The sequence below is a fragment of the Oncorhynchus masou genome, chromosome 24 (genome assembly GCF_036934945.1).
Source record: "Oncorhynchus masou masou isolate Uvic2021 chromosome 24, UVic_Omas_1.1, whole genome shotgun sequence".
Lineage (NCBI taxonomy): Eukaryota > Metazoa > Chordata > Actinopteri > Salmoniformes > Salmonidae > Oncorhynchus > Oncorhynchus masou.
The window spans coordinates 77582121-77607446 of NC_088235.1; the positions used below are offsets into that span (position 1 = coordinate 77582121).

General features: G+C 43.0%; 2 protein-coding genes across 4 annotated transcripts; one reads left to right on the plus strand and one right to left on the minus strand.

Moving 5' to 3' along the window:
• The first annotated feature begins 567 nt into the window (after positions 1-567).
• On the plus strand, positions 568-16576 carry LOC135512708 (excitatory amino acid transporter 1-like). The gene is made up of 11 exons (XM_064935006.1): positions 568-636; positions 2699-2962; positions 3221-3358; positions 3615-3822; positions 3944-3986; positions 4146-4274; positions 4391-4575; positions 4747-4980; positions 5165-5359; positions 11629-11763; positions 12391-16576. Exons 1-11 carry the CDS (start codon positions 573-575, stop codon positions 12587-12589), a joined length of 1794 nt encoding a protein of 597 aa, XP_064791078.1. The 5' UTR covers positions 568-572; the 3' UTR covers positions 12590-16576.
• A 792-nt stretch (positions 16577-17368) lies between these two features.
• LOC135512712 (C-C motif chemokine 17-like) lies at positions 17369-19695 on the minus strand. 3 transcript variants are annotated; one of them, XM_064935019.1, is made up of 5 exons: positions 19532-19695; positions 18697-18826; positions 18239-18386; positions 17936-17981; positions 17369-17744 (listed from the first exon to the last, which is right to left on the minus strand). In XM_064935019.1, exons 1-4 carry the CDS (start codon positions 19593-19595, stop codon positions 17943-17945), a joined length of 381 nt encoding a protein of 126 aa, XP_064791091.1. In that variant the 5' UTR covers positions 19596-19695; the 3' UTR covers positions 17369-17744; positions 17936-17942. The 3 variants fall into 3 exon arrangements, with proteins under 3 accessions (XP_064791091.1, XP_064791090.1, XP_064791092.1); XM_064935018.1 differs by having other exon boundaries at positions 17903-17981; positions 19532-19694; XM_064935020.1 differs by lacking the exon at positions 17936-17981.
• Positions 19696-25326: the final 5631 nt, after the last annotated feature.

The following is a 25326-nucleotide window of genomic DNA, read 5'->3' on the forward strand; positions in this document are numbered from 1 at the left end:
GGCTAGTTGTAAGGATTCTGCTCTGCTGGGTTATCGCCACGCCCATGGTAGAGTAGTGTCAGTAGTGTTGATGCAATGTGCACCAACAAGAAGAGTATTTATATGAATGAACAAATATGTGGAGGACCACATTTTTGAAAATTAGTTTGCTTTGTTATGTATTATGTATTGCTATTTCCAGCCCTGAGACTGATACTAATGTTGGCTAGGGCAGTGGGAAAGGGGTAGGGTAGGTTGCAGTTAAACTGTACCTGCTGTTGTCCCAGGGCTTTGTAGTGGTGTTCTGCAGTGTGTGTGTGTGTGTGTGTGTGTGTGTGTGTGTGTGTGTGTGTGTGTGTGTGTGTGTGTGTGTGTGTGTGTGTGTGTGTGTGTGTGTGTGTGTGTGTGTGTGTGTGCGTTTGTGTGGGTGTGTGTGTGCGTGTGCGCGTGCGTGCGTGCGTGCTAGAAAGGGAGGGGAGAGCAGGCATGTGAAGGTCAGATCAGACGAGATGACAGACCTTTTCATGTCTGCCTACTTCAGATTAGTGAAGTGTCACCTCCAGTCACTCTGGCCCTGAGTCTCTGGACAGTACATGCTATCTGTTTTATCTAGGCTTTGGACTGTTCGAAGAGAATCTCTAAACTCAACCATGAGTGGTGAGTATGCTGTAACGCTTAAAGAGTATGCTAAAGGTAAGGCAAATAGAGTCTGCTTGGAAAAAGGGTCCACAAGTGGGAGATTAAGTAGCTAAAAGGAACCAGATTATATTTTCTGCAAAAACTTTGTGTCTCTGAGAAACGGAGCTGTTTGATCTCCCACAGTGATTTTGCTTCTTTGTTTCCAAAACTTGCTTAGAAAAGCTTTGATTTGTTTCTGTCGGTAAGATGTTAGAATTATACTGTCAAATGACTTTTAGTACTCTGTGCTCCTGCATATTTTAGCAGGATAGTTGGAAGAGGCTCAAGGCTTTCTTGTTCGGTGTGAAATACCATATCCTCTAACAAAATGGGGCCATGTCTATGCTAGCCTAGTCCCAGATCTGAATGTGTTTTTTACCCAACTTCTCCATACATGGCATGGCAATTCTACCCAGAGGAGTTGGCTATATCTCAGACAGATCTGGGACCAGGCCAATGTAGGTTACCTGTACCCTGGGAGGTGACGCCCAGGGACTCATCTAGACAGAAATGTATGCAACTTTAATACCATACTGCTGTGTGTCTGAACCAGGACTGGCAACGCTTGCCAGCCTGCCAGCTTGCCAGGGTGGACACGCAGGGCGTGTTCATTAGGGTGAAACATAAAGAACTGCCAATAGAAATATAATGTTGACTACAGAGCTACCAATGTGGTTGGATCTTCATTGAGTGTACAGTAATGCCTGTATGCTGTCTGAATTCACCCCTTTGGGAGTAAAGGTCGATTATTAAGGCACGTAATAGGTCAATTTCCTGGGATCAGTTACGTATACGATATGGTTTGGACCTGGCCCATCTCATTCTTCTGCAGGGCATTCATTGACATAGCTTGCACACTGTATATGCAGCAGAATCATGCTTTTCTGTTTCTAATGAATAGATTTGTGAAAGGATTCCCAAGTGGCCATCCATTTGAATAATAACTGCATGGAGAATTCCGTCATTTTATCCACTTATTGAAGCACACAACGCCCACATCAATTAAGACGACTGTGTGAGACTGAATCGAACCCCATTGACTGTTATATGTGGCTTTATGATTCATTGTGAAAGAGTGTTAGTACGTTTCAATCAAGGTAAGTATCACAATGGATTTTTTGATTTTACCTTTATTTAACCAGGCAAGTCAGTTAAGAACAAATTCTTATTTTCAATGACGGCCGAGGAATAGTGGGTCAACTGCCTGTTCAGGGGCAGAACGACAGAGTTTGACCTCTTTTCTTTTGACCAGCTCGGGATTTCGATCTTGCAACCTTTCGGTTACTTGTCCAACACTCTAACCACTAGGCTACCTGCCGCCCGGCTGACTTGATCCGCTGATCCATTAAAACAGAAACACTGTTTTCTGCAGTGCGGGAAGTGTTATGCTACTGACACCAAGCTAAATGATAGATATGGACCAAGGGTCTTTCAACAGGCCATTTGAGAACAAGTTCTCATTTACAACTGCGACCTGGCCAAGAGAAAGCAAAGCAGTGTGACAAAAATAACACAGAGTTACACGTAAACAAATGTACAGTCAATAACACAAAATAAAATAAAAATTGAAAAATCTATGTACAGCGTGTGCAAATGTAGAAGAGTAGGGAGGTAGGCAATAAATAGGCCCTAGAGGCGAAAATAATTACAATTTAGCATTAATACTGGAGTAATAGATGTGCAGATGATTATGTGCAAGTGGAGATACTGGGGTGCAAAAGAGCAAAAGGGTAAGTAATAATATGGGGATGAGGTAGTTGTGTGCTATTTACAGATGGGCTGTGTACAGATACAGTGATCAGTAAGCTGCTCAGACAGCTGATTCTTAAAGTTAGAGAGGGAAATATAAGACTCCAGCTTCAGAGATTTTTGCAATTCATTCCAGTCATTGGCAGCAGAGAACTAGAAGGAAAGTTAGCCAAAGGAAGTGTTGGCTTTGGGGATGACCAGTGCAATGTACCTGCTGGAGCGCGTGCTACGGCTGGGTGTTGCTATGGTGACCAATGAGCTGAGATAAGGTGGGGCTTTTTCTCTCCTCCAGTTTCCCACGAAACCTGCCTCCTGGACCAGGTGCTGGAGCTGATTATGAATGAGAAGCCCCCCAACACTGCCAGCCTTTTCCTGAACGAGGACACCGACAAGCCCCCCCTCCCCAATCGAGGCCTCTGGCGGCGGCTACGTAGGGCCATGCAGAAGAGAGCGGCCAGCATCCAGGACAGGATGAGCACCATCAATAAGGAGAGCGTCAAGGGCTTCCTGAGACGCAACCTCTTTGTCCTCCTCACCATCGCAGCAGTGGCTCTGGGCAAGTGGACAAGATACACGCTTACTGTCTTTCTAGGTTTAGGGCAAAGCTTAAGGTGGGGTTAAGGGTTAAGGCTAAGGTTATGGGTAGTTTGTTGATGGTTAATACAATTTTAATTTAAAAAACAATAATAACTGCAGTATTATTATAATTACACAGGTATATGAGCTGTAGCCCAAGGTAAAGAAGTCTTGAAATACAGTATTCTTCATCAACGCACCAGCCTTGAAATCATGTCCCCTGTGTGTGTGTGTCCAGGTGTCATGCTGGGTTTCGCCCTGCGGCCCCACAACCTGACCCTCAGGGAGATCAAGTACTTTGCCTTCCCTGGAGAGCTGCTGATGAGGATGCTGCAGATGCTGGTTCTGCCTCTCATCGTCTCCAGCCTGGTCACAGGTAGCTGGTCACAGGGGTTCTGCTTTATTAGCGTCATTATTTGCATTTATGTATTGCTTTTCTCAAACTCAAAATGATTGTCATATTATGGTGATCGCTCACCCCTCCAGCAAGCTACTATTTTCCATACTAAGCTGCTGTTCTTCACCCTAATACTACTTCTTGCAATGTTGAGTTTCAAAGTGAGTTGGTACAGTGGAAGTGCCTACAGTGGAAGTGTTCATGAGGAAGGAATGAACTTTGTCTTGTCTTGCAGGTATTTCCTCTCTGGACAGCAAAGCGTCTGGGAAGATGGGAATGCGGGCTGTGGGTTATTACATGTTGACCACCCTCATCGCTGTCTTCATTGGCATCGTCATTGTGATTGTCATCAAACCAGGGAAAGGCCATAGGGACAGCCCAGTGGCCTCTAGCGGTACCATAGAGCCGGTACACGCAGCTGACGCCTTCCTGGATCTCATCAGGCGAGTAACTACTGTAGGATCTAAATGACGGTGTCAATATGCGGTATGAATCATTTATTGGCCTTTATTTACTGTGATAGATGCTGAAGGAAAAAAAACGTAACCATTGTTTATCTTTCAGGAACATGTTCCCTCCTAATTTGGTGGAAGCCTGTTTCAAGCAGGTAAGGGAATTCACTTCAACGTGATTGATCATGTTGCCCGATTCCCAATACACTGTGTTAAAATGCTCACTCACCATCACAGTATATTTTTGAGGACTGATATTTTACACTGCTACGGCAGATTATTTTTTTTACAACAATATATGTGTTATATATCAGTACAAAACGGTCTACAAGAGGACCATCCACACAAAGAACGTGACTGTTGCCCTCAGTCTGACTGACTCCCTCAACGCTACAGAGGCTGCCTTGGCTGTTAACATGAGCAGAGTGCTGCAGACCATCCAGGTGGGTGATACATATTTGTGGTGAATAGGGGGACTTACCCCAAAGTCCTTTGGGGGAAAAAAGAGTTACTTTGGATAAAAGTAAATATTATGTGGATGGTTGTTCTCCTGCTCCAGGAGACAGTGGTGGAGATGATCCCTGTGTCTGGTTCCTCTAACGGGGTGAACGCCCTGGGTCTGGTGGTGTTCTCCATGTGCTTCGGCCTGGTCATTGGCAGCATGAAGCAGCAGGGACAGGCCCTCAGGGACTTCTTTGACTGCCTCAACGAAGCCATCATGCGCCTGGTGGCCATTGTCATCTGGTCAGTAGTCAGATTAGTGTTCACAAGTAACATGCTAATGAACTCTAACGTGCCCCTACCATTACTTCTCACATATATCTCTCAAAATAGTTGCTTTTGGTGGAATTGTTGTAATAGGTGAGAGTGTAAACTATCTCTGTCTTTCTCTCTCCTCCTCCCACCCTCTGTCAGGTATGCTCCAGTGGGCATCCTGTTCCTCATAGCAGCTAAGATCGTGGAGATGAAGAATCTGGCCGAGGTGGGAGGTCAGCTGGGGATGTACACGGTGTCTGTCATCGTGGGGCTGCTCATCCACGGCTTGTTTGTCCTGCCCCTGCTCTACTTCCTGGTCACCAGGAAGAACCCCTACACTTTCATGGCTGGCCTTCTGCAGGCCCTCATCACAGCACTGGGAACATCCTCTAGGTGGGTGTATGAACTGATTCAGGGTGGGTACATAAACTGATTTTGCAATTCCTCAAGGTGAATGTATGAACTCATGAACTGATTCAGGGTCAGGCTAATTAATTTCCCTGGGGACACCCTCTAGTTGTTGTTCGGATTATTATGATCTCACAAGGTCTTCCATTATCTACCACTCCTGCCATAGCTCTGCCACCCTGCCCATCACCTTCCGCTGTCTGGAGGAGAACAACCGTGTGGACAAGAGAGTGACACGCTTTATCCTTCCCGTGGGTGCCACCATCAACATGGATGGCACTGCCCTCTACGAAGCCGTGGCAGCCATCTTCATCGCCCAAGTCAACGACATGGAACTCAACTTTGGCCAGATCCTCACCATCAGGTCAGTCTAAAGACACAATCTGATAAGGCACAATTCTATCAATGTGCTATAGAATAGAATAAAACTGTATTGTCCATCCAGATGGACATTTTTCTTTGGCATCACTTTACATTAAAAGGATCATACACACACATACAGTTGAAGTCGGAAGTCTACATACACTTTGGTTGCAGTCATTAAAACTTGTTTTTCAACCACTCCACAAATTTCTTGTTTAACAAACTATAGTTTTGGCAAGTCGTTTAGGACATCTACTTTGTGCATGACACAAGTCATTTTTCCAGCAATTGTTTACAGACAGATTATTTAACTTATATTTCGCTGTATCATAATTCCAGTGGGTCAGAAGTTTACATACACTAAGTTGACTGCCTTTAAACAGCTTGGAAAAGTCCAGAATTAATGTCACGGCTTTAGAAGCTTCTGATAGGCTAATTGACATAATTTGAGTCAATTGGAGGTGTACCTGTGGATGTATTTCAAGGCCTATCTTTTGATTGGAAAATCAAAAGATATCAGCCAAGACCTCAGAAAAGAAATTGTAGACCTCCACATGTCTGATTCATCCTTGGGAGCAATATCCAAACGCCTGAAGGAACCACGTTCATCGATACAAACAATAGTACACAAGTATAAACACCATGGGATCACACAGTCGTCATACCGCTCAGGAAGGAGACGCGTTCTGTCTCCTAGAGATTAATGTACTTTGGTGCGAAAAGTGCAAATCAATCCAAGAACAACAGCAAAAACCTTGTGAAGATGCTGGAGGAAACAGGTACAAAAGTATCTATAACTACAGTAAAACGGGACCTATATCGACAAAACCTGAAAGGCCACTCAGCAAGGAAGAAGCCACTGCTCCAAAACCACCATAAAAAAGCCAGACCATGGTTTCCAACTACACATGGGGACAAAGATCATATTTTTTAGAGAAATGTCCTCTGGTCTGATGAAACAAAAATAGAACTGTTTGGCCATAATGACCATCATTATGCAAGCCCGAAGAACACCATCCCAACTGTGAAGCACGGGGTGGAAGCATCATGTTGTGGGGGTGCTTTGCTGCAGGAGGGACTGGTGCACTTCACAAAATAGATGGCATCATGAGGATGGAAAATTATGTGGATATATTGAAGCAACATCACAAGACATCAGTCAGGAAGTTAAAGCTTGGTCACAAATGGGTCTTGCAAATGGACTATGACCCCAAGCATACTTCCAAAATGGCTTAAGGACAACAAAGTCAGGGTATTGGAGTTGCTATCACAAAGCCCTGAACTCAATCCCAAAGAAAATTTGTGGGCAGAACTGAAAAAGTGTGTGCGAGTAAGGAAGCCTACAGATCTGACTCAGTTACACCAGCTCTGTCAGGAGGAATGGGCCAAAATTCACCTCTACTTATTGTGTGGAAGCTTATTGTCATCCTACAATCTAAGCTTGATGCCCTCAATGCCCTCAATCTCACACAAATTATCAATGAACCTACCAGGTACCACCCCAAAGCCGTAAACACGAGCACCCTCATAGATATCATCCTAGCCAACTTGCCCTCTAAATACACCTCTGCTGTTTTCAACCAAGATCTCAGCGATCACTGCCTCATTGCCTGCATCCGTAATGAGTCAGCGGTCAAACAACCTCCACTCATCACTGTCAAACGCTCCCTGAAACACTTCAGCGGCAGGCCTTTCTTATTGACCTGGCCGGGGTTTATCCTGAAATGATATTGATCTCATCCCGTCAGTAGAGGATGCCTGTTTTTCCTCACCATCTTAAATAAGCATGCCCCATTCAAGACATGTATCACCAGGAACAGATATAGCCTTTGGTTCTCTCCAGACCTGACGGCCCTTAACCAACACAAAAACATTCTATGATGTTCTGCATTAGCATCAAACAGCCCCTGTGATATGCACCTTTTCAGGGAAGCTAGAAACCAATATACACAGGCAGTTATAAAATCTAAGGCTAGGTTTTTCAAGCAGAAATTTGCTTCCTGCAACACAAACTGAAAAAAGTTCTGGGACACTGTAAAGTCCATGGAGAATAAGAACACCTCCTCCCAGCTGCCCACTGCACTGAAGATAGGAAACACTGTCACCACCGATAAATCCACTATAATTGAGAATTTCAATTAGCATTTTTCTACAGCTGGCCATGCTTTCCACCTGGCTACCCCTACCCCGGTCAACAGCACTGCACCCCCCACAGCAACTCGCCCAAGCCTTCCCCTTTCGCCTTCTCCAAAATCCAGTCAGCTGATGTTCTGAAAGAGCTGCAAAATCTGGACCCCTACAAATCAACCGGGCAAGACCATCTGGACCCTTTCTTTCTAAAATGATCTGCCGAAATTGTTGCCACCCCTATTAATAGCCTGTTCAACCTCTCTTTCGTGTCGTCTGAGATTCCCAAAGATTGGAAAGCAGCTGCGGTCATCCCCCTCTTCAAAGGGGGGGACACTCTTGACCCAAACTGCTACAGACCTATATCTATTCTACCCTGCCTTTCTAAGGTCTTCAAAAGCCAAGTCAACAAACAGATTACCGACCATTTAGAATCCCACCATACCTTCTCCGCTATGCAATCTGGTTTCAGAGCTGGTCATGGGTGCACCTCAGCCACGCCCAAGGTCCTAAACGATATCTTAACTGCCATCGATAAGAAACAGTACTGTGCAGCCGTAATCATTGACCTGGCCAAGGCTTTTGACTCCTCATCGGCAGACTCGACAGCCTTGGTTTCTCAAATGATTGCCTCGCCATGTTCACCAACTACTTCTCTGATAGAGTTCAGTGTGTCAAATCGGAGGGTCTGTTGTCCGGGCCTCTGGCAGTCTCTATGGGGGTGCCACAAGTTTCAATTCTTGGACCGACTCTCTTCTCTGTATACATAAATGATGTCGCTCTTGCTGATGGTGAGTCTCTGATCCACCTCTACACAGACTACACTATTCTGTATACTTCTGGCCCTTCTTTGGACACTGTGTTAACAACCCTCCAGGCGAGCTTCAATGCCATACAACTCTCCTTCCGTGGCCTCCCATTGCTCTTAAATGCAAGTAAAACTAAATGCATGCTCTTCAACCGATCGCTGCCTGCACCTGCCCGCCTGTCCAACATCACTACTCTGGACGGCTCTGACTTAGAATATGTGGACAACTACAAATACCTAGGTGTCTGGTTAGACTGTAAACTCTCCTTCCAGACTCAATCCAAAGTTAAATCTAGAATTGGCTTCCCATTTCGCAACAAATCATCCTTCACTCATGCTGCCAAACATACCCTTGTAAAACTGACCATCCTACCAATCCTCGACTTCGGCGATGTCATTTACAAAATAGCCTCCAATACCCTACTCAATAAATTGGATGCAGTCTATCACAGTGCCATCCATTTTGTCACCAAAGCCCCATATACTACCCACCACTGTGACATGTACGCTCTCGTTGGCTGGCCCTCGCTTCCTACTCGTCGCCAAACCCACTAGCTCCAGGTCATCTACAAGACCCTGCTAGGTAAAGTCCCCCCTTATCTCAGCTCGCTGGTCACCATAGCAGCACCCACCTGTAGCACGCACTCCAGCAGGTATATCTCTCTGGTCACCCCCAAAACCAATTCTTCCTTTGGCCGCCTCTCCTTCCAGTTCTCTGCTGCCAATGACTGGAACGAACTACAAACATCTCTGAAACTGGAAACACATCTCCCTCACTAGCTTTAAGCACCAGCTGTCAGAGCAGCTCACAGATTACTGCACCTGTACATAGCCCATCTATAATTTAGCCCAAACAACTACCTTTTTCTCTACTGTATTTATTTATTTATTTTGCTCCTTTGCACCCCATTATTTCTATCTCTACTTTGCACATTCTTCCACTGCAAATCAACCATTCCAGTGTTTTACTTGCTATATTGTATTTACTTTGCCACCATGGCCTTTTTTGCCTTTATCTCCCTTATCTCACCTCACTTGCTCACATTGTATATAGATTTGTTTTTCTACTGTATTATTGACTGTATGTTTATTTTACTCCATGTGTAACTCTGTGTTGTTGTATGTGTCAAACTGCTTTGCTTTATCTTGGCCAGGTCCCAATTGTAATTGAGAACTTCTTCTCAACTTGCCTACCTGGTTAAATAAAGGTGATGCGTTGTGCAGACCTCACTACCCTCTGGAGAGCCTTACGGTTGAGGGCGGAGCAGTTGCCGTACCAGGCGATGATCCAGCCCGACAGGATGCTCTCGATTGTGCATCTGTAAAAGTTTGAGAGTGCTTTTGGTGACAAGCCAAATTTCTTTAGCCTCCTGAGGTTGAGGAGGGTGGACCAATGGGTGGACCAATTCAGTTTGTCCATGATGTGTACGCCGAGGAACTTACTACCCTCTCCGCAACTGTCCCGTCGATGTGGATAGGGGGGTGCTCACTCTGCTGTTTCCTGAAGTCTACGATCATCTCATGTTTTGTTGACGTTGAGTGTGAGGTTATTTTCCTGACACCACACTCCGAGGGCCCTCACCTCCTCCCTGTAGGCCGCCTCGTCGTTGTTGGTAATCAAGCCTACCACTGTAGTGTCGTCTGCAAACTTGATGATTGTGTTGGAGGAGGGGGCTCAGAACACACCCTTGTGGGGCCCCAGTGTTGAGGATCAGCGGGGTGGAGATGTTGTTATCTACCCTCACCACCTGGGGGCTGCCCGTCAGAAAGTCCAGAACCCAGTTGCCCAGGGTCTCGACCCCATACTGCATACACTGGAAACATAGAGGACATTGATAGATTCACTCACAACTGACCACTGCCCCAAATGCACTGTTAAATACATAAATAGATAAGTGTATATACCGATACAATTTATGTTGCATTTGGTAGTCCAACAGCACAATCAACTAATTAATGTTTAAACACATTAAACACATTTTTCTTGGCCATGGGCATTCTGAAGTGCTGGCCAGAGGGAAGCCTCTCAAACTGAGGGTGTAGAGGGTGGGAGGGATTGCCAACGACAGCCAGTGGCTTCCTTTTGTTTGCCTTGTGGACAGACTGCTCAAATGTGCCTGTGGTCGACCAGTTACTTTGCTGGCTGTGTTTACTATTCTGGTCAGTTTGCTTTTGCTCCTCACGCTCAGATTACCATACCAGACTGAACGTATTGCCATACCAGACTGAACGTCATATTGAACATGAAGAAGCTCTCCACCAGATTGCTGTACACCCTCTCCACAACCTGGCTGACCCCAAACCTCTTTCAATTTCCCGATTAAAAACAGGTGTTGGCTTGCTTTAAAAAAATATGTTGCATTCTCTGTAAAGCTCAGCTTGTCATCAATTTGTGTCTCTAAGTATTTGAAACACTCAACCACCTCCACTGGTTGGTCATTCAGAGAGAGTGTTTGGGACATTGGCAGGTTGTTGCCATTGATGATCAGCTCCTTTGTCTTGTCCACGCTGATGTGGAGGGCACTTGACCGGCACCTTTATTGAAAGTTGTTGGCCAGTTTAAAATTGCTGTCCCCATCTGACTTAGCATCTTTGAAAAATAGTCTCACCAGAGTCATGTTATCCACATACTTGAAAAGGCTCACATTGTTTCCTTGGATTTTCATCTCACTAGTGTAGATAGAGAACAACAATGGTGAAAGGACACACCCCTGGGGTGCCCCTGCGTTCAGTGCCAGTTCATCAGAGAGGGCCCTATTCATGAGAACCCTTTGTGGGTGCTCAGTTAAAAAGTCCTAGTGGTTAGAGCGTTGGACTGGTGACCGGAAGGTTGCAAGTTCAAATCCCTGAGCTGACAAGGTACAAATCTGTCGTTCTGACCCTGAACAGGCAGTTAACCCACTGTTCCTAGGCTGTCATTGAAAATAAGAATTTGTTCTTAACTGACTTGCCTAGTTAAATAAAGGTAAAAAAATAAATCAATAAATAAAACCTGCAAGGCCTCTGTTGCCCTTCAACTATCAGACCTATTAAGTCATGTTAATGTGAACTAATCTTACAGTAAAATACTTGTAAAGGCTATATCAGCTAATTTTATGTCTACATTAGTGGAAGTAGAGAAAATAACAAATACTTTTCTTGGTCTTGATAAGATTGATTTTGTGGTCTTTGCCGAACTCCTCCATGTTATTGACTTTCTTCTATTGACTTCACTACCAAGAGGGTTAACCTCTACCGTGGAGTGTTGATTTATACTTCTCTATATCCATATCACTCCCCAATGTGTGTGTGTTTGTCTCCGTTATTAAATGGCGCTGTCGCCACCTCCTCCACAGTATCACAGCAACAGCTGCCAGCATCGGCGCAGCAGGCATCCCACAGGCTGGTCTGGTTACCATGGTAATCGTATTGACATCGGTGGGACTACCCACAGAGGACATAACGCTGATCATCGCTGTGGATTGGTTCCTGTAAGTCTGCCTAAATGTCACTATGAGGCCGCCACCCCACTAGAACAGGTTATTGATGCATTATGCACATCAGATTATTGTAATTAATGAAGTGTTTACAACTAGCCCTATCTAATTTTGTGCTGTGGTGTTGTATTGTGGCTGGAAACCATTTGAAAACATTTTGGGTTGATTACTGGTGGGTGGATTACCCCAAAGACTGCCTTGTGTTTTTGTGTGGCTGAGCAGGGGTTGAGACCCTGACGAAGCGTGTGTGTGCGTGTGTATGTATGTATGTATGTATGTATGTATGTATGTATGTATGTATGTATGTATGTATGTATGTATGTATGTATGTATATGTATGTATATGTATGTATGTATGCGTGTGCAAATCAAATCAATTTGCATTTTTCACATGCACCGAATACAACAGGTGGATATATGGATATACAACAACCTTACAGTGAAATGCTTACTTACAAACCCTTAACCAACAATACCGTTTTAAGAAAATACCTAAGAAAAAATTAAAATAAGTAAGAGCAGCAGTAATTAACAGTAGCAGGGCTATATACAGGGCGTAACAGTTCAGAGTTAATGTGTGTGTTTGTGCGTGCATTATATAATGTGGGTGTACCTGTGCAGGGATCGCTTAAGGACTACCACCAACGTGCTGGGGGACTCTATCGGTGCAGGCATCGTGGAGCACCTGTCTCGCCAGGAGTTGCAGAGCCAGGATGTTGAGGTGGGCAACTCAGTGATTGAAGAGAATGAGAAGCCCTACCAGCTCATCTGCCAGAAAAACGACTCAGTGAAGCATCGCAACAGTGAGACCCCCATGTAGGGGTTACGACTGTCTGAAAGCATCCACTAGCCGCTACCGTATTTCTTCAGTGTTTGTAGATATGGAGGTACTGGATAGGTGTAAGTAATATGGGGAAAGCTATTGGATGCCTAGGTGGAGCCATCATCATATTACTAACACTTATCTGGGTAACTTCAGATCTGCAAACACTGTAGGGATAGTGGCTGGAGATTGTTTTGACACTGTTAACCATATCAACTCATATCAACTGTTTTGGTCCTTTCAGTCCAAATCTGAGATGCATCTCAATTGTCTAGAGCAGTGTTTCCCAAACTTTTTATAGTCCTGTGCCCCTTCAAACATTCAACCTCCAGCTGTACCCCCTCTAGCACCAGGGTCAGCACACTCTCAAATGTTGTTATTTGCCATCATTGTAAGCCTGCCACACACACATTATATGATACATTTATTAAATGTAAAAATTAGTGTGAGTTTTTGTCATAACCCTGTCCTATAGGACCAGGGCACAAATAATAATATATTCATAATAAATAATTTTGCTCTTTATTTAGCCATCTTACATATGAACTTTATTTGTTCATCTAAAATTGTGAATTACTCACCACAGGTTAATGAGAAGGGTGTGCTTGAGGATGCACATAACTCTGCAATGTTGGGTTGTATTGGAGAGAGTCTCAGTCTTAAATCATTTTCCACACGCATTCTGTGCCTGTATTTAGTTTTCATGCTAGTGAGGGCCGAGAATCCACTCTCACATAGGTATGTGGTTGCAAAGGGCATCAGTGTCTTCACAGCGCGATTTGCAGCTACTCTGAGCGCAGCCCAATAAAGAAATCTGGCAGTGGCTTCTGATTAAATAAAATTTTCACAGAACAGCTTATGGCAATTTCGATGAGGCTCTCTTGTTCAGATATCGATAAGTGGACTGGAGGCAGGGCATGAAAGGGATAACGAATCCAGTTGTTTGTGTCATCCGTTTCGGGAAAGTACTTACGTAGTTTCGCACCCAACTCACTCATGTGCTTCGCTATGTCACATTTGACATTGTCCATAATCTTGAGTTCAAATGCACACAAAAAATCATACAATGATGGAAAGACCTGTGTGTTGTCATTGTTAATGCAGACAGAGAAGAGTTCCAACTTCTTAATCATAGACTCCATTTAGTCCCGCACATAGAATATAGTTGCGGAGAGTCCCTGTAATCCTATATTCCGATCATTCAGGCGAGAAAAAACATCACCCAGATAGGCCAGTCGTGTGAGAAACTCGTCATCATGCAAGTGGTCAGACATGTGAAGATTATGGTCAGTAAAGAACTTTAAGCTTGTCTCTCAATTAAAAAAAATGTGTCAATACTTTTCCCCTTGATAACCAGCGCACTTCTGTATGTGGTAAAAGCATTACATGATCGCTACCCGTATCGTTGCATAGTGCAGAAAATACACAAGAGTTCAGGGGCCTTGCTTTAACAAAGGTAACAATTTTCACTGTAGTGTCCAAAATGTCTTTCAAGCTGTCAGGCATTCCCTTGGCAGCAAGAGCCTCTCGTGGATGCTGCAGTTTACCCATGTGGCATCGGGAGCAACTGCTTGCACGTGTGTTACCACTCCACTGTGTCTCCCTGTCATGGCTTTTGCACCATTAGTACAGATACCAACGTATCTTGACCACCAAAGTCCATTTGATGTCACAAAGCTGTCCAGTACCTTAAAAATATCCTCTCCTGTTGTCCTGGTTTCCAGAAGAGGATGTCTTCCTTAATTGACCCCCCGTAAACGTAACGGACATATACCAGGAGCTGTGCCAGCTGTAACACATAGAATTCACTGGCTTGTAAGCGAAGCAGTTATTGTTTCAAAACATCTCCTGCCATGTCACTGAAGCATCGTGAAACAGTGTTTGAAGAAGTCATTGTCTGTATAGTTTTTTTGGCCTTTACCCCAGCATTGTCCCAGCCATATCCGCGGCAGCAGGAAGAATGAAGTCCTCCACAATAGTATGGGGCTTGCCTGTCCTAGCCACTCGGTAGCTCACCATATAAGATCCTTCTAGCCCCTTCTTACTAATGGTATCTGTTGCTTTTTGCACATATAACACACCGTGGCTGAGGAAAGCCACTACTCCCAATATAAGTGAACCCCATTTAGTTCTCATCATATTTGCTCCTCTTCGATGGTCCAATATCCATCTGTTGTTTGGGGCAGAAGCTCTTCGGCTGCAACAGATTCACAAATGTAGAATTACTGATGCTAGCATTGGATGTGCTTGTGGAAGCAGAACAACTTGTGTCGTTGACAGGTGCAGGTGTAGTACTGCTGGTGTGTCTCTATGGACGAGGGCCTTACAAGCGGAATGAGCAGCAGCTACGTTTGGCTACATACGGACCGTTAGTGGAATTCCCGTGAGAGAGTAATGGTTAATAGGTTTGGATGTTAATTATTTGAGTAGGCTACCTGTATTTGACATTGTGTTGTTATTTTGCTGAACACTAGATGGTTTCATTTTATTTTTGGCAGTGAAACGAGGCTCCTCAGGCGAGAAATAAACCTTACCCAAATGTATAGCCCTGTTGGAAAATATAAATGGACCATTTGAAAATGTTATTTTTTTATTTTTTTTTGTTACATTTTTTTATTTGGCATACCCCCGACGGAATCCCCAGTTTGGGAATACCTGGTCTAGAGGAAACTGATGTGAAGTAACTGGACAGGTGAAATCAAATTTCTCATAGATATCTAGCTACTATATTGTTTTCACTTATGTTATGTGTTCATAACAGTAGAGACCACTTCTGACTGTTGTTATGTACTCTGTATAGGATTGATTTTCATGAACAAGAAAATAAATGCCATTCAATGGCCTTTTTAGAATTAGTGAATAAATGGGATATCCATTTGTATACTCACAATCAATTAGCTGGTTCTGTTGCATGGCTTGATTTTTAGTTTATTGTTCTATATTTTGCCTCTTTAAGTTGGTGGTTATTCTTTTTAATGTGAATCTACCTCTAACATTCAAGTGTACATTATGCTTTCTCTTGAGTCATTTTATTTTCTGCCCCAAACACTACCAAGAGGTAATTTTTATTCCGTATTATCCATGCTACCAACTTTGATAAGCATTTTTTCTACGGTTTCAAAAACAAGTATTGAATTTATGATGTAATGTACTGTAGTTTACTTGATCTGTCAATTGAATCAACGTGAATGTATACAGTAAATATTTGTACCGATATCTGTTTTATACTTGGGTGATTTCTATGTTACTTATTGAGCTAAATTGGGGTTAGACTTTGTTTTTCAAAACAATATTTGTAACAAAGATGTATTTTCAGTGTTAACTAGTGTTACTTAACTGAACATATTTTGGTACTAGTCACTTAAGTCTGAAGTATGTGAAAGTATTACTGTATGCTTGCTTTGAATAGGAATGTTGATATCATTGGGGCTGTTGTATGTTTCTGTGTGTAGTAAAGATGGACAAAAGAATGTTACATAGCCTACTGAATTACTTGATATGTTTCTCCCCCAATGTTGCTATGGTTTATATTTTAGGGCTTGAATCCATCCCTCTTTGTTTGAGTGTTGTGAGACTTTTCAATGTGAGGGTTGAATATCCATTTGTAGAATATAAGGGAGATCTTCATGTATTTCTTGTATTTTCTTCATAACTAAAAAGTTCACCAGATATTCCCTTTCCTTGATGCTGTAATCGTACCTGGCCATTTCAGTTCAACGTCTGGTGCTTTATCGATGAAAGCACTATAGCCAGATGTGGTACATTTGATTATGGCTTTTCTCTTTGATTTAACTGTTGAAAAAAGTGGAAAAATGTCTAAAACATAATTTGAAAGCAATTAAGTTGAATATTAAGTGGGGAAGGTTTTAAAAGTAAGTAGGCCTACTGTGTATGTAGTTACGTAAAAACTCAACCTGACTGTGGTTGAGAGCATATTGTTGTAATGTGTGACTCTTGTTTAATGTATTAAATGGTTGATTTATGTTTTTGTGAGGAGGCTCAAATTTGGATTGCTTTTGTGAAGTGTCATTTTCAGTATTTTGTTGGAAGAATAAGAGTTGCAACAAATAAATGTCTCAGGAATTGACAATTGTGTTTATCTCTGGAGTGTAATCGATGTGGTCAAGAGATTCCCCAGGGGGTGGTGGTATCCTCCTGTTTTCTGGCTACCCCTGGTGGAGAATCTCCTGTTTTTGGCCCTGAGTCGCCATGGATTCTTCCTCACGACCAGTCTAAACTGCAGGACTGAACACCTGCATTACATTCCAGTTGGCTTCACACTTACAGTTCTGCCTCTCATTGAATAAAGTCTCCCCATTGTTGGTCTAAACCTCTAGGTAGCGATATGGTGTCAAGCTGCCTTCACCAAAATGAATGAACTGTCAAATGGAGTGCCAGAGCCGTTTAGGGCGTCTCAAACAGTGTTGAGCCAGAAGCTCAACGCTATGGGAAGCATCAATTACCTTTTGTCTTTGAGTGAAGGTGCTGGGTACCTCGACATCAAACAGAGTGCACCCACCCAGGGCCAGTAAACAGAAGCAGCGTGGGGCCTTAGCCAGAGAGGAACCAACACAACCTTTGTGTGTACATATACACGCTGCTTCTATGGGCTATTAATACAGCCGTGTTTTATAGCAGTTACTGTTACACCTAAAAGAAATCATTGAGTAGCTACTTGAACCAATTAAATATAACCACACTAATACTTTGAGTAATCCACTGACCTATATTATAGATTGAGCCTAGGCTACAATAAGGAAGAAAATCTCATTCTTTCAGGTCCATTTATTTAGAAAAGATCCACTTCAGATGTCGTGTTTAAACAGACAGTGCATTTTTCTACATTACATTGTGTTTCAGGTCGAGAACAAGCCCTCTATGAAATTGAACAGGTATACATTGAACAGGTATACATAGACGGTGAAGACTGGTTTCTTGGGCTAGAGTAATCAGAAATACTTAGCATAATACTTTGGCATAGTTAGCGACAGTCAGTGTAAAATACATTTAGCTATATATCAAAACCTCTCATGGACTGTATGGCAATGACAGCTCAGCCACCACACTCCCAGGGAGATATTGACACGAGACGACTGGAGAGTCAGAAAGCTTGGCTGAGTTAGGATGACAAGCCGCTGGAAGTTTACTTGGCCTGCAATGACAGGAGAGATAGTTCGGGTTCAGTTCAATAAATCTTTATTGTCCCCAAAGGGCAATTTAAGGGTGTTTTAAGTGCACCATAAACATTACATGCTTTAGATCATAGAGACAATACAATATTGCTGGAGTAAAAGGAAGAACGCATGTCACCTATGACAATAATTCTCTTGTGGTAACAACAACCTCACACTCATTCCACATGGAAGGCATCCCACCCATCCTTCTTGTCCTGATAGAGAAAATAAAACTGTTCAGCAGTGTACTCAAATGTGGAAAACCATTGTCTATGGAGACATAATCAGGGGGAAAAGTCTACAGCACACTTTTGAATAAAGCTAATATTTCCACTCTTTCTAATAATGCCTTTTGGATGTTCAATCACTCCCACCATAGGAATGTTTATGTAGTATCTTAATGTAGTATAACTGCAGTGTGGGTTAGATTGAATTGAGCCCTATGTGTATAAACACAGTGCATATTTCCCACCTCCGACATGACTGGCAGGTTGCCATGAGGGTAGAGCCACATGATCCTATGTGCTTTGGTCCTCTGCCTCTGGAGGAGCTTCCTCAGTAACCTCTTGACCTTTCGGTCTCTGGGGTCAGCACACTTCACCGCCTTCTTGGTATACAGTCTGCAGCCACAACAACACAGACAAAGAACATTCACCACGACAACCTTCCAACTGAAACATACAATACAAACTGTAGATATGCAGCATGGTTTTTAATAAAGCCTCTGAACCAAAGCCTCAAAGTTGGCTAGTGAGGATACTTTTTTTTGGATGTCTTATTATTCCCACATATTTCCTTCCTCACTTCCCTGGCAATTACAGTAGAACATGAGCCATAACAACAGGACCTGGATAGATGACAATGCCTCTTAGCTCTGAGAGGCATATTTTCCATGTCTGCGAGTTGCTTCGGGATAGTTGAAATACTTGCATGATGGCTTTTATACTGCAGTCTGGCCCCTCCGTCTGTACCTCAAACCTCAGCACGTCTTTGGTGCGCACTTTCCCTTGGGAGTACTGCATACAGCACTGAACATCTCTCTGCATCTGTACCCCGTTACCTGAGAGAGAGAGAGGGTTGGGGGAGAGAGAGAGAGATGGAGAGGCAAACGCTTAAGTCAAATTCGTCAAAGCACACTTACGGTATATGAAGGCTATATGATTGCTATTGGCTCATAAGGAGGGTTGTTATGATACTGTAGATTATAAACACACATATATTAGTAGGAAGGTAAGGCATTTCATTGCACTGTTCTATACAGTATAGTCAGACTATCTCAAGGTTCATATGTAACGGTTGCTCTTTTTGACAGGATATGTCATCTAGAGTGCAGACAGTCAGAAGGAGTTAGAACATCCCATGATCCCCCATAATGTGCTGTTATGCCAGTGGCACTGTGACTACATGACAAGGCTTTTCATCCAACCAGAGTGAGTAAGCACAATAATATTAGCTGAGATAAACAGTTACCATATGCGTGTCATATGAAAGCTGCTCTGAACCTTGTCATATTTTATCATTGATATCATTTTTTCCCCCATTAAAGTCTGAGGTTCAGTTAGCTTGTTATTAGCGTTCAATGTTTTGATGTGAAATCAGTCTTCATTCTAGCCCTCTATTTACATCCATGGCTCTCCCTGCTGCTGCTCCAGTATTCCCTCTTCCCCTCTCCTCTAGCTTGCTCTCCTTCGCTTCCCTGCTAAACTGGCTCCCAGCAGGGTGCATGCTGCTAACGGTATACACTGTAGGTGTTATTGTGTCTTACCTTCCACCGAGCCCAGGAGAATGACAGTCAGAGAAATAACAGTCACAGTCTGCAACAGAAACATGGTGAGCCTGGCAGGGAAGTAATCTGCTGTGTTACCTTCCCCTCTATTTCTGTCTCTTATATTTCTCCCTCCCTCCTTTTCACTCTCTCCCTCGCTCTCCCTCAAACACACACATGCACTCCCTAAACCTCCCCCCTCTAGCTCCCCCTCTCCTCTGAGTGCCCCACTCACTGTGTTCATTTCCATGTCTTTCCCACTCTTCAAAAAGGTGCTTTCCCCTAAAAAAAGCTCTTAAAATAATCTAGATTTATGGCATTCTCTAATGCGGTCATGGAAACTGCTCTACCTTGTTGTAGGTGTGTCCCATTAGTCTTACAGCTATGTTATGACTGGTCACTGCTCAAGCACAATACAGGGAACGCCAAAGCTTGTGCAACACATGACACTAATACATTCATGTTGTTTTCATTCATGTAAAATGACAATAGGCATCTCTAGTAGCAACATGGTTCAAAGCACAAGCAAGTTACATGCAGTCTGTTTCCCACAATAAACCACCACTAATACTATAAAACTGCAACCAGCTCTCTACCATTAGATAGATCACAAGAAATGATAACATGTTGAGAACAGAAGCCGATTTGCCAACTAATGTACAGCTGTACATGTTCAATAGAGTCTGGACTGTGACTGACTAAATAGCAGCTAAATTCTAACAATCATTCTCCGTACAACACCTAACAACCTTTTCAAGAGGCTTGGACCTTTCTTGGTTTAATGGCAAAGGTCTTGACGGCTACTCCATAAATTTGCAACATTTGGTGTCAGAAGTGTAATGCATGTGGCTAAGCACGATGGCATCCAAAGTGTAGGAGTAGTTTGTAAGTGTGTTTCTTACTTGCGTTTCTGAACAGAGTGTCTGACAAGTCCCCAAATTCAGTACTATAACTAAATACAAAATGTCAAATATAAAATGGCCTACGTTATTGGAGGAAATGGATGCAAAGTCAACACTGGTTGGCAGTCGAGGATTGACTGACCCAGAGTGTGGTTTTGGGTAATGACTGTTTGCTGTGGCAGGTTGAGTGTCATTAGAACCCAGCTGATTCTCCCCCAGTCAAAAACCACCCTTCTAACCAAGCAATGAAACTACTTGTACAGAATTACAGCACATTCTCTAATGCCTTTGGTATTCAATGATATTAACATGGTTGAAAAAAAGTGGAAGTAATGCTATGAAAATATTTTTTTTACATAAAAGAAAGCTACGTTACGACACAAATTAAATAACCCTTGTCTGAAAAACAATGGACAGGAAAACACAAATAACCTTTGTATTTAATGACGAGACTGATTACCCGCTGTTTAATGTACCTTAGAAGAAATGCTTCCAGTGACAACAAGGAAGTGTTTAGCTATTAACTACTATTGAGAAGAGTCACTTCACCATATCTTGTTTGTATTTTACAGCAGTAGCTACTACTTATGTTATAGTACAATGGCGGAACACCTGGAGAGTTGCAACATCCATGAACAGACAATGTGGTAAAACACATGGTAAATGAATACAGGGTAAATCTCTGCTGAATGCAAGGCTTTAGGTAGTGGCCTTTATTAGACGACATGGCCAGTGTAATCCATACTATCTGACTGTGCATACCTGAGACCTGGAATTAAAAATATGCAGTCTGTGAGGTAGGGAGGGGAGAGGGGGGCAGCGTGCAAGAATTCAACCCTTAAGAAATCAAGCTGGAATCTTTCAGCTGCAAAAACATACCTTCCCCTTGACTTCAGTCTGCTCCTGAGCCAAACACATTTCCGGCATATCTTTGGGGCGATTAAGAGATCACTGTAAAAGTATACTAGGCACAAACTTTCAAACAAAAAGGTCAAAAAAAACTAGTGACTGTAAATCATCGACTAAATCGGTGTTCCTCTTTGAGGAGGTAGAGAGCCAGAGGAGGGATAGGTATGTTCTGGGGATGTTGTAGGGCAAAGCTAACTATACCTGTGGTACAGGCCGGGGCAGCTTAGCCCAAAGTGTTAGGTTAGGGTTCAGGGAGCAAATGTGTCAAATTTTGAGATGTATCATTTATCAAGCACATAACATTTGGTATGTACTATCTGGAATGTTCTGAGTGGATGGGTGATTATAGCCATCATGGGCCATTGTCTACTCTACAACTTCATGAAGATTGAAAAGTGAATACTTCTCAGCTTTATACACTAAATTACAGGTGGTCCCCAGTTCATTTTCTGTTCTTGTAAAAAGCATGAGTTGACACACACCCCTCAAAAAAAATTTGCCGGTGCCGACTAATGGAATAGTAAACTTATAAAAATTAAGTTGTGCATATACAGTAATTTAATGGGTATAAACAAAGTTTCTTCAGGGGTACATAATGATTGCTTGAATGTTCTGATCTTGACAAAAGGCTTGGTGGAACTATACTTACTTTACATGAGAGCGATTCTTAATAGAATGTCTTCATTTACTGTCAAAATAAAATTAAGTCCATCCATGCAACATGTAGTGATTAGATTTTATTATAGCCCAAAGACTTGGGCGGGCCGCACCCAAGTGTTTTATCGGACTGCCCATGTCCAAACAGTAAAAAAAAAAAAAAAAATGCAATCAGGGTGGGAAAACATTTAGTATAAACTTAAATAGCTTAAGTAGCTTTTTTGGCCACACAACCAATTTCACATAGAATGGTGAGTTATAAATCTATAATTCTTCTTGGAAGCTAGTCTAAGAAGCGGTAGATATGCTCTATGTGCACTATTTCTATGCTTCCCGTTCTTAAGTTTTGTTTTTGCGTCTTTTACTTTCGGTTTAGTAGACCAGCCTCAAACAGCTGAAACAATATTTTTGGTTATGAAAAATATATTTCACAGCAGTTTAGATGGTCCAATAATTTTCTACACTATACTAGCTTATTTTGTCACAAACTGAAATCAGGCAAATTAGAGTTTTAGCAACCAGGAAATTGCAGGGTGATTTCTGCATAGTGCAAATTTAAAATGACTTAAACCAGATATAAAAGTAGAGAAAATCTAAAATGTAAAATAATTATGCAATTAGGAGTATTTTTGACATGGCATGTAGCCCCCAGTGATTTTGCTATGATGTTTGAGTCACTCATAATATCAGCCATAGCAAAATGTCTATAATTGCAGGATATCATCTTTAAAACTGCATATTTTCTCTCAGACCCATGGCAAAGTGTAGAATTGCAGGAAATGTAGCTTTCAAACTGCAACATTATCTCAAACACATCACATTTTGTAGAATTGCAGCAAATTAGCTTTAAAACAGCTAAAGTTTGACACTGCAGCCAACAGGGGGGCCTCAAATGTTCCGTCAATGACCGTATCATTGGCCACGCCCACCACCTAAGCCCCATTTTGATCCAGAAAAAACCCTGGCATGTTCTATGCTGCCTAGCATTCTTCTGGTGGGAGTAGACAAACTTTGCAGGCAGTCCTCAAACTAACATATGTGGTTCACACAGCTTTGTTTATTTATATACACCGTAAAACTAAACCAGAACATGTTTGGTTAAACACACAAAAGGAATTATTTCAAATCATTGCAAAACATGGTCTTAACTGTGCTTAGAGTTAGGGAACTGAACACTTTTCCAAAATGGGTGTTTTATTTTTAATTTAGGGGAAATGGATGTGTATAACAAAAGCTGCAAAAGAAAAACAAAATTGCCATTTGAGAAGGTACAGGGGTGGGATCTTAATTTGACCAATAAGCAAAAATAATCCTGCAGCAACAGGATTTGAACATTTAGTCCATGATTTTGCTTGATCAGTCGTTAGGCTATTAGCTGGCCAAAAGTAAGATAATAGCAGCCTCTGGTAAGATACTGGGCGGGGGCCTATGCATATGTAAACAGCTGGTGCAAGGTTTTGCTCGCCTGATTTAGAGTATCTCATGATAAACTGTAGACCCCACTATCTACCTACAGAGTTTCTGTATTTTTCGTAGCTGTCTACATACCGTACCACAGACCGATGCTGGCACTAAAACCACACTCAATGAGCTGTATACCACCATAAGCAAACATGAAAATGCTCATCCAGGTGGCACTCCTAGTGGCCGGGGACTTTAATGCAGGGATACTTAAATCAGTTTTACCTCATTTCTATTAGCACGTTAAAATATGTAATCAGAAAAAAACATTCTAGACCACCTTTACTCCACACACAGAGACTGATACAAAGCTCTCCTTCGCCCTCCATTTGGCAAATCTGACCTGATTCCTGCTTACAAGCTAAAATTAAAGCAGGAAGCACCAGTGACTCAGTCTATAAAAAAAAAGTGGTCAGATGAAGCAGATGCTAAACTATAGGACTGTTTTGCTAGCATAGACTGGAATATGTTGGCATTGAATGGCATTGAAGAGTACACAACATCAGTCACTGGCTTTAACAATAAGTGCATCAAGGACGTCATCCCCACAGGTACTGTACGTACATACCCCAATCAGAAGCCATGGATTACAGGCAACATTCGCACTGAGCTAATGGGTAGAGCTGCCGCTTTCAACGAGCGGGACTCTAACTCGGAAGCTTATAAGAAATCCTGCTATTCCCTCCGACAAGCCATCACACAGGCAAAGCGTCAATACAGGACTAAGATCGAATCATACTACACCGGCTGCGACGCTCATCGGATGTGGCAGGGCTTGCAAACTATTACAGACTACAAAGGGAAGCACAGCTGAGATCTGCCCAGTGACACGAGCCTACCAGGCGAGCTAAATAACTTCTATGCTTGCTTCGAGGCAGGTAACACTGAAACATGCATGAGAGCATCAGCTGTTCTGGACGACTGTGAATACGCTCTCCACAGCCGATGTAAGACATTTAAACAGGTCAACATTCACAAAGCCGCAGGGCCAGACAAAGCTCATCACTAAGCTAAGGACCCTGGGACTAAACACCTCCCTCTGCAAATGGATCCAGGACATCCTGACGGGCCTGCCCCAGGTGGTAAGGGTAGGTAACAACACATCCACCACACTGAATCTCAACACTGGTGCCCCTCAGGGGTGATTGCTCAGTCCCCTCCTGTACTCCCTGTTCACTCATGACTGCACGGCAAGGCACGACTCCAACACCATCATTAAGTTTGCTGATGACAACAGTAGTAGGCCTGCTCTCCGACAACGATAAGACCGCCTATAGGGAGGTTAGAGACCTGACCGTGTGGTGCAAGGACAACAACATCTCCCTCAACGTGATCAAGACAAAGGAGATGATTGTCGACTACAGGAAAAGGAGGACCGAGCACGCCCACATTCTCATCGACAGGGCTGTAGAGGAGAGCAGGTTGAGAGCTTCAAGTTCCTTGGTGTCCACATCACCAACAAACTAACATGGTCCAAGCACACCAAGACAGTTGTGAAGAGGGCACAACAAAACCTGTTCCCCCTCAGGAGACTGAAAAGATTTGGCATGGGTCCTCAGATCCTCAAAAGGTTTTACAGCTGCAACATTTACATTTAAGTCATTTAGCAGACGCTCTTATCCAGAGCGACTTACAAATTGGTGAGATTGCATCACTGCCTGGTACAGCAAATGCTCAGCCTCAGACCGCAAGGCACTACAGAGGGTAGTGCATACGGCCCAGTATATCACCGGGGCCAAGCTTCCTGCCATCCAGGATCTCTATACCAGGCGGTGTCAGAGGAAGGCCCTAAAAATGTTCAAAGACTCCAGCCACCCTAGTCATAGACTGTTTTCTTTGCTACCGCAAGGCAAGCAGTACCGGAGC

Excerpts from the sequence above, each read along its gene's own strand:
- LOC135512708 (XM_064935006.1), top strand. The coding sequence starts at position 573 with ATGCTATCTGTTTTATCTAGGCTTTGGACTGTTCGAAGAGAATCTCTA. Across the intron at positions 2,963-3,220 it reads CATCGCAGCAGTGGCTCTGG|GTGTCATGCTGGGTTTCGCC; the intron begins GCAAGTGGACAA and ends GTGTGTGTCCAG. Across the intron at positions 11,764-12,390 it reads ATCGCTGTGGATTGGTTCCT|GGATCGCTTAAGGACTACCA; the intron begins GTAAGTCTGCCT and ends GTACCTGTGCAG.
- LOC135512712 (XM_064935019.1), bottom strand. The coding sequence starts at position 19,595 with ATGTTTCTGTTGCAGACTGTGACTGTTATTTCTCTGACTGTCATTCTC. Across the intron at positions 18,387-18,696 it reads TGCAGTATAAAAGCCATCAT|ACTGTATACCAAGAAGGCGG; the intron begins GCAAGTATTTCA and ends TTGTGGCTGCAG. Across the intron at positions 17,982-18,238 it reads ACCTGCCAGTCATGTCGGAG|GACAAGAAGGATGGGTGGGA; the intron begins GTGGGAAATATG and ends TTTCTCTATCAG.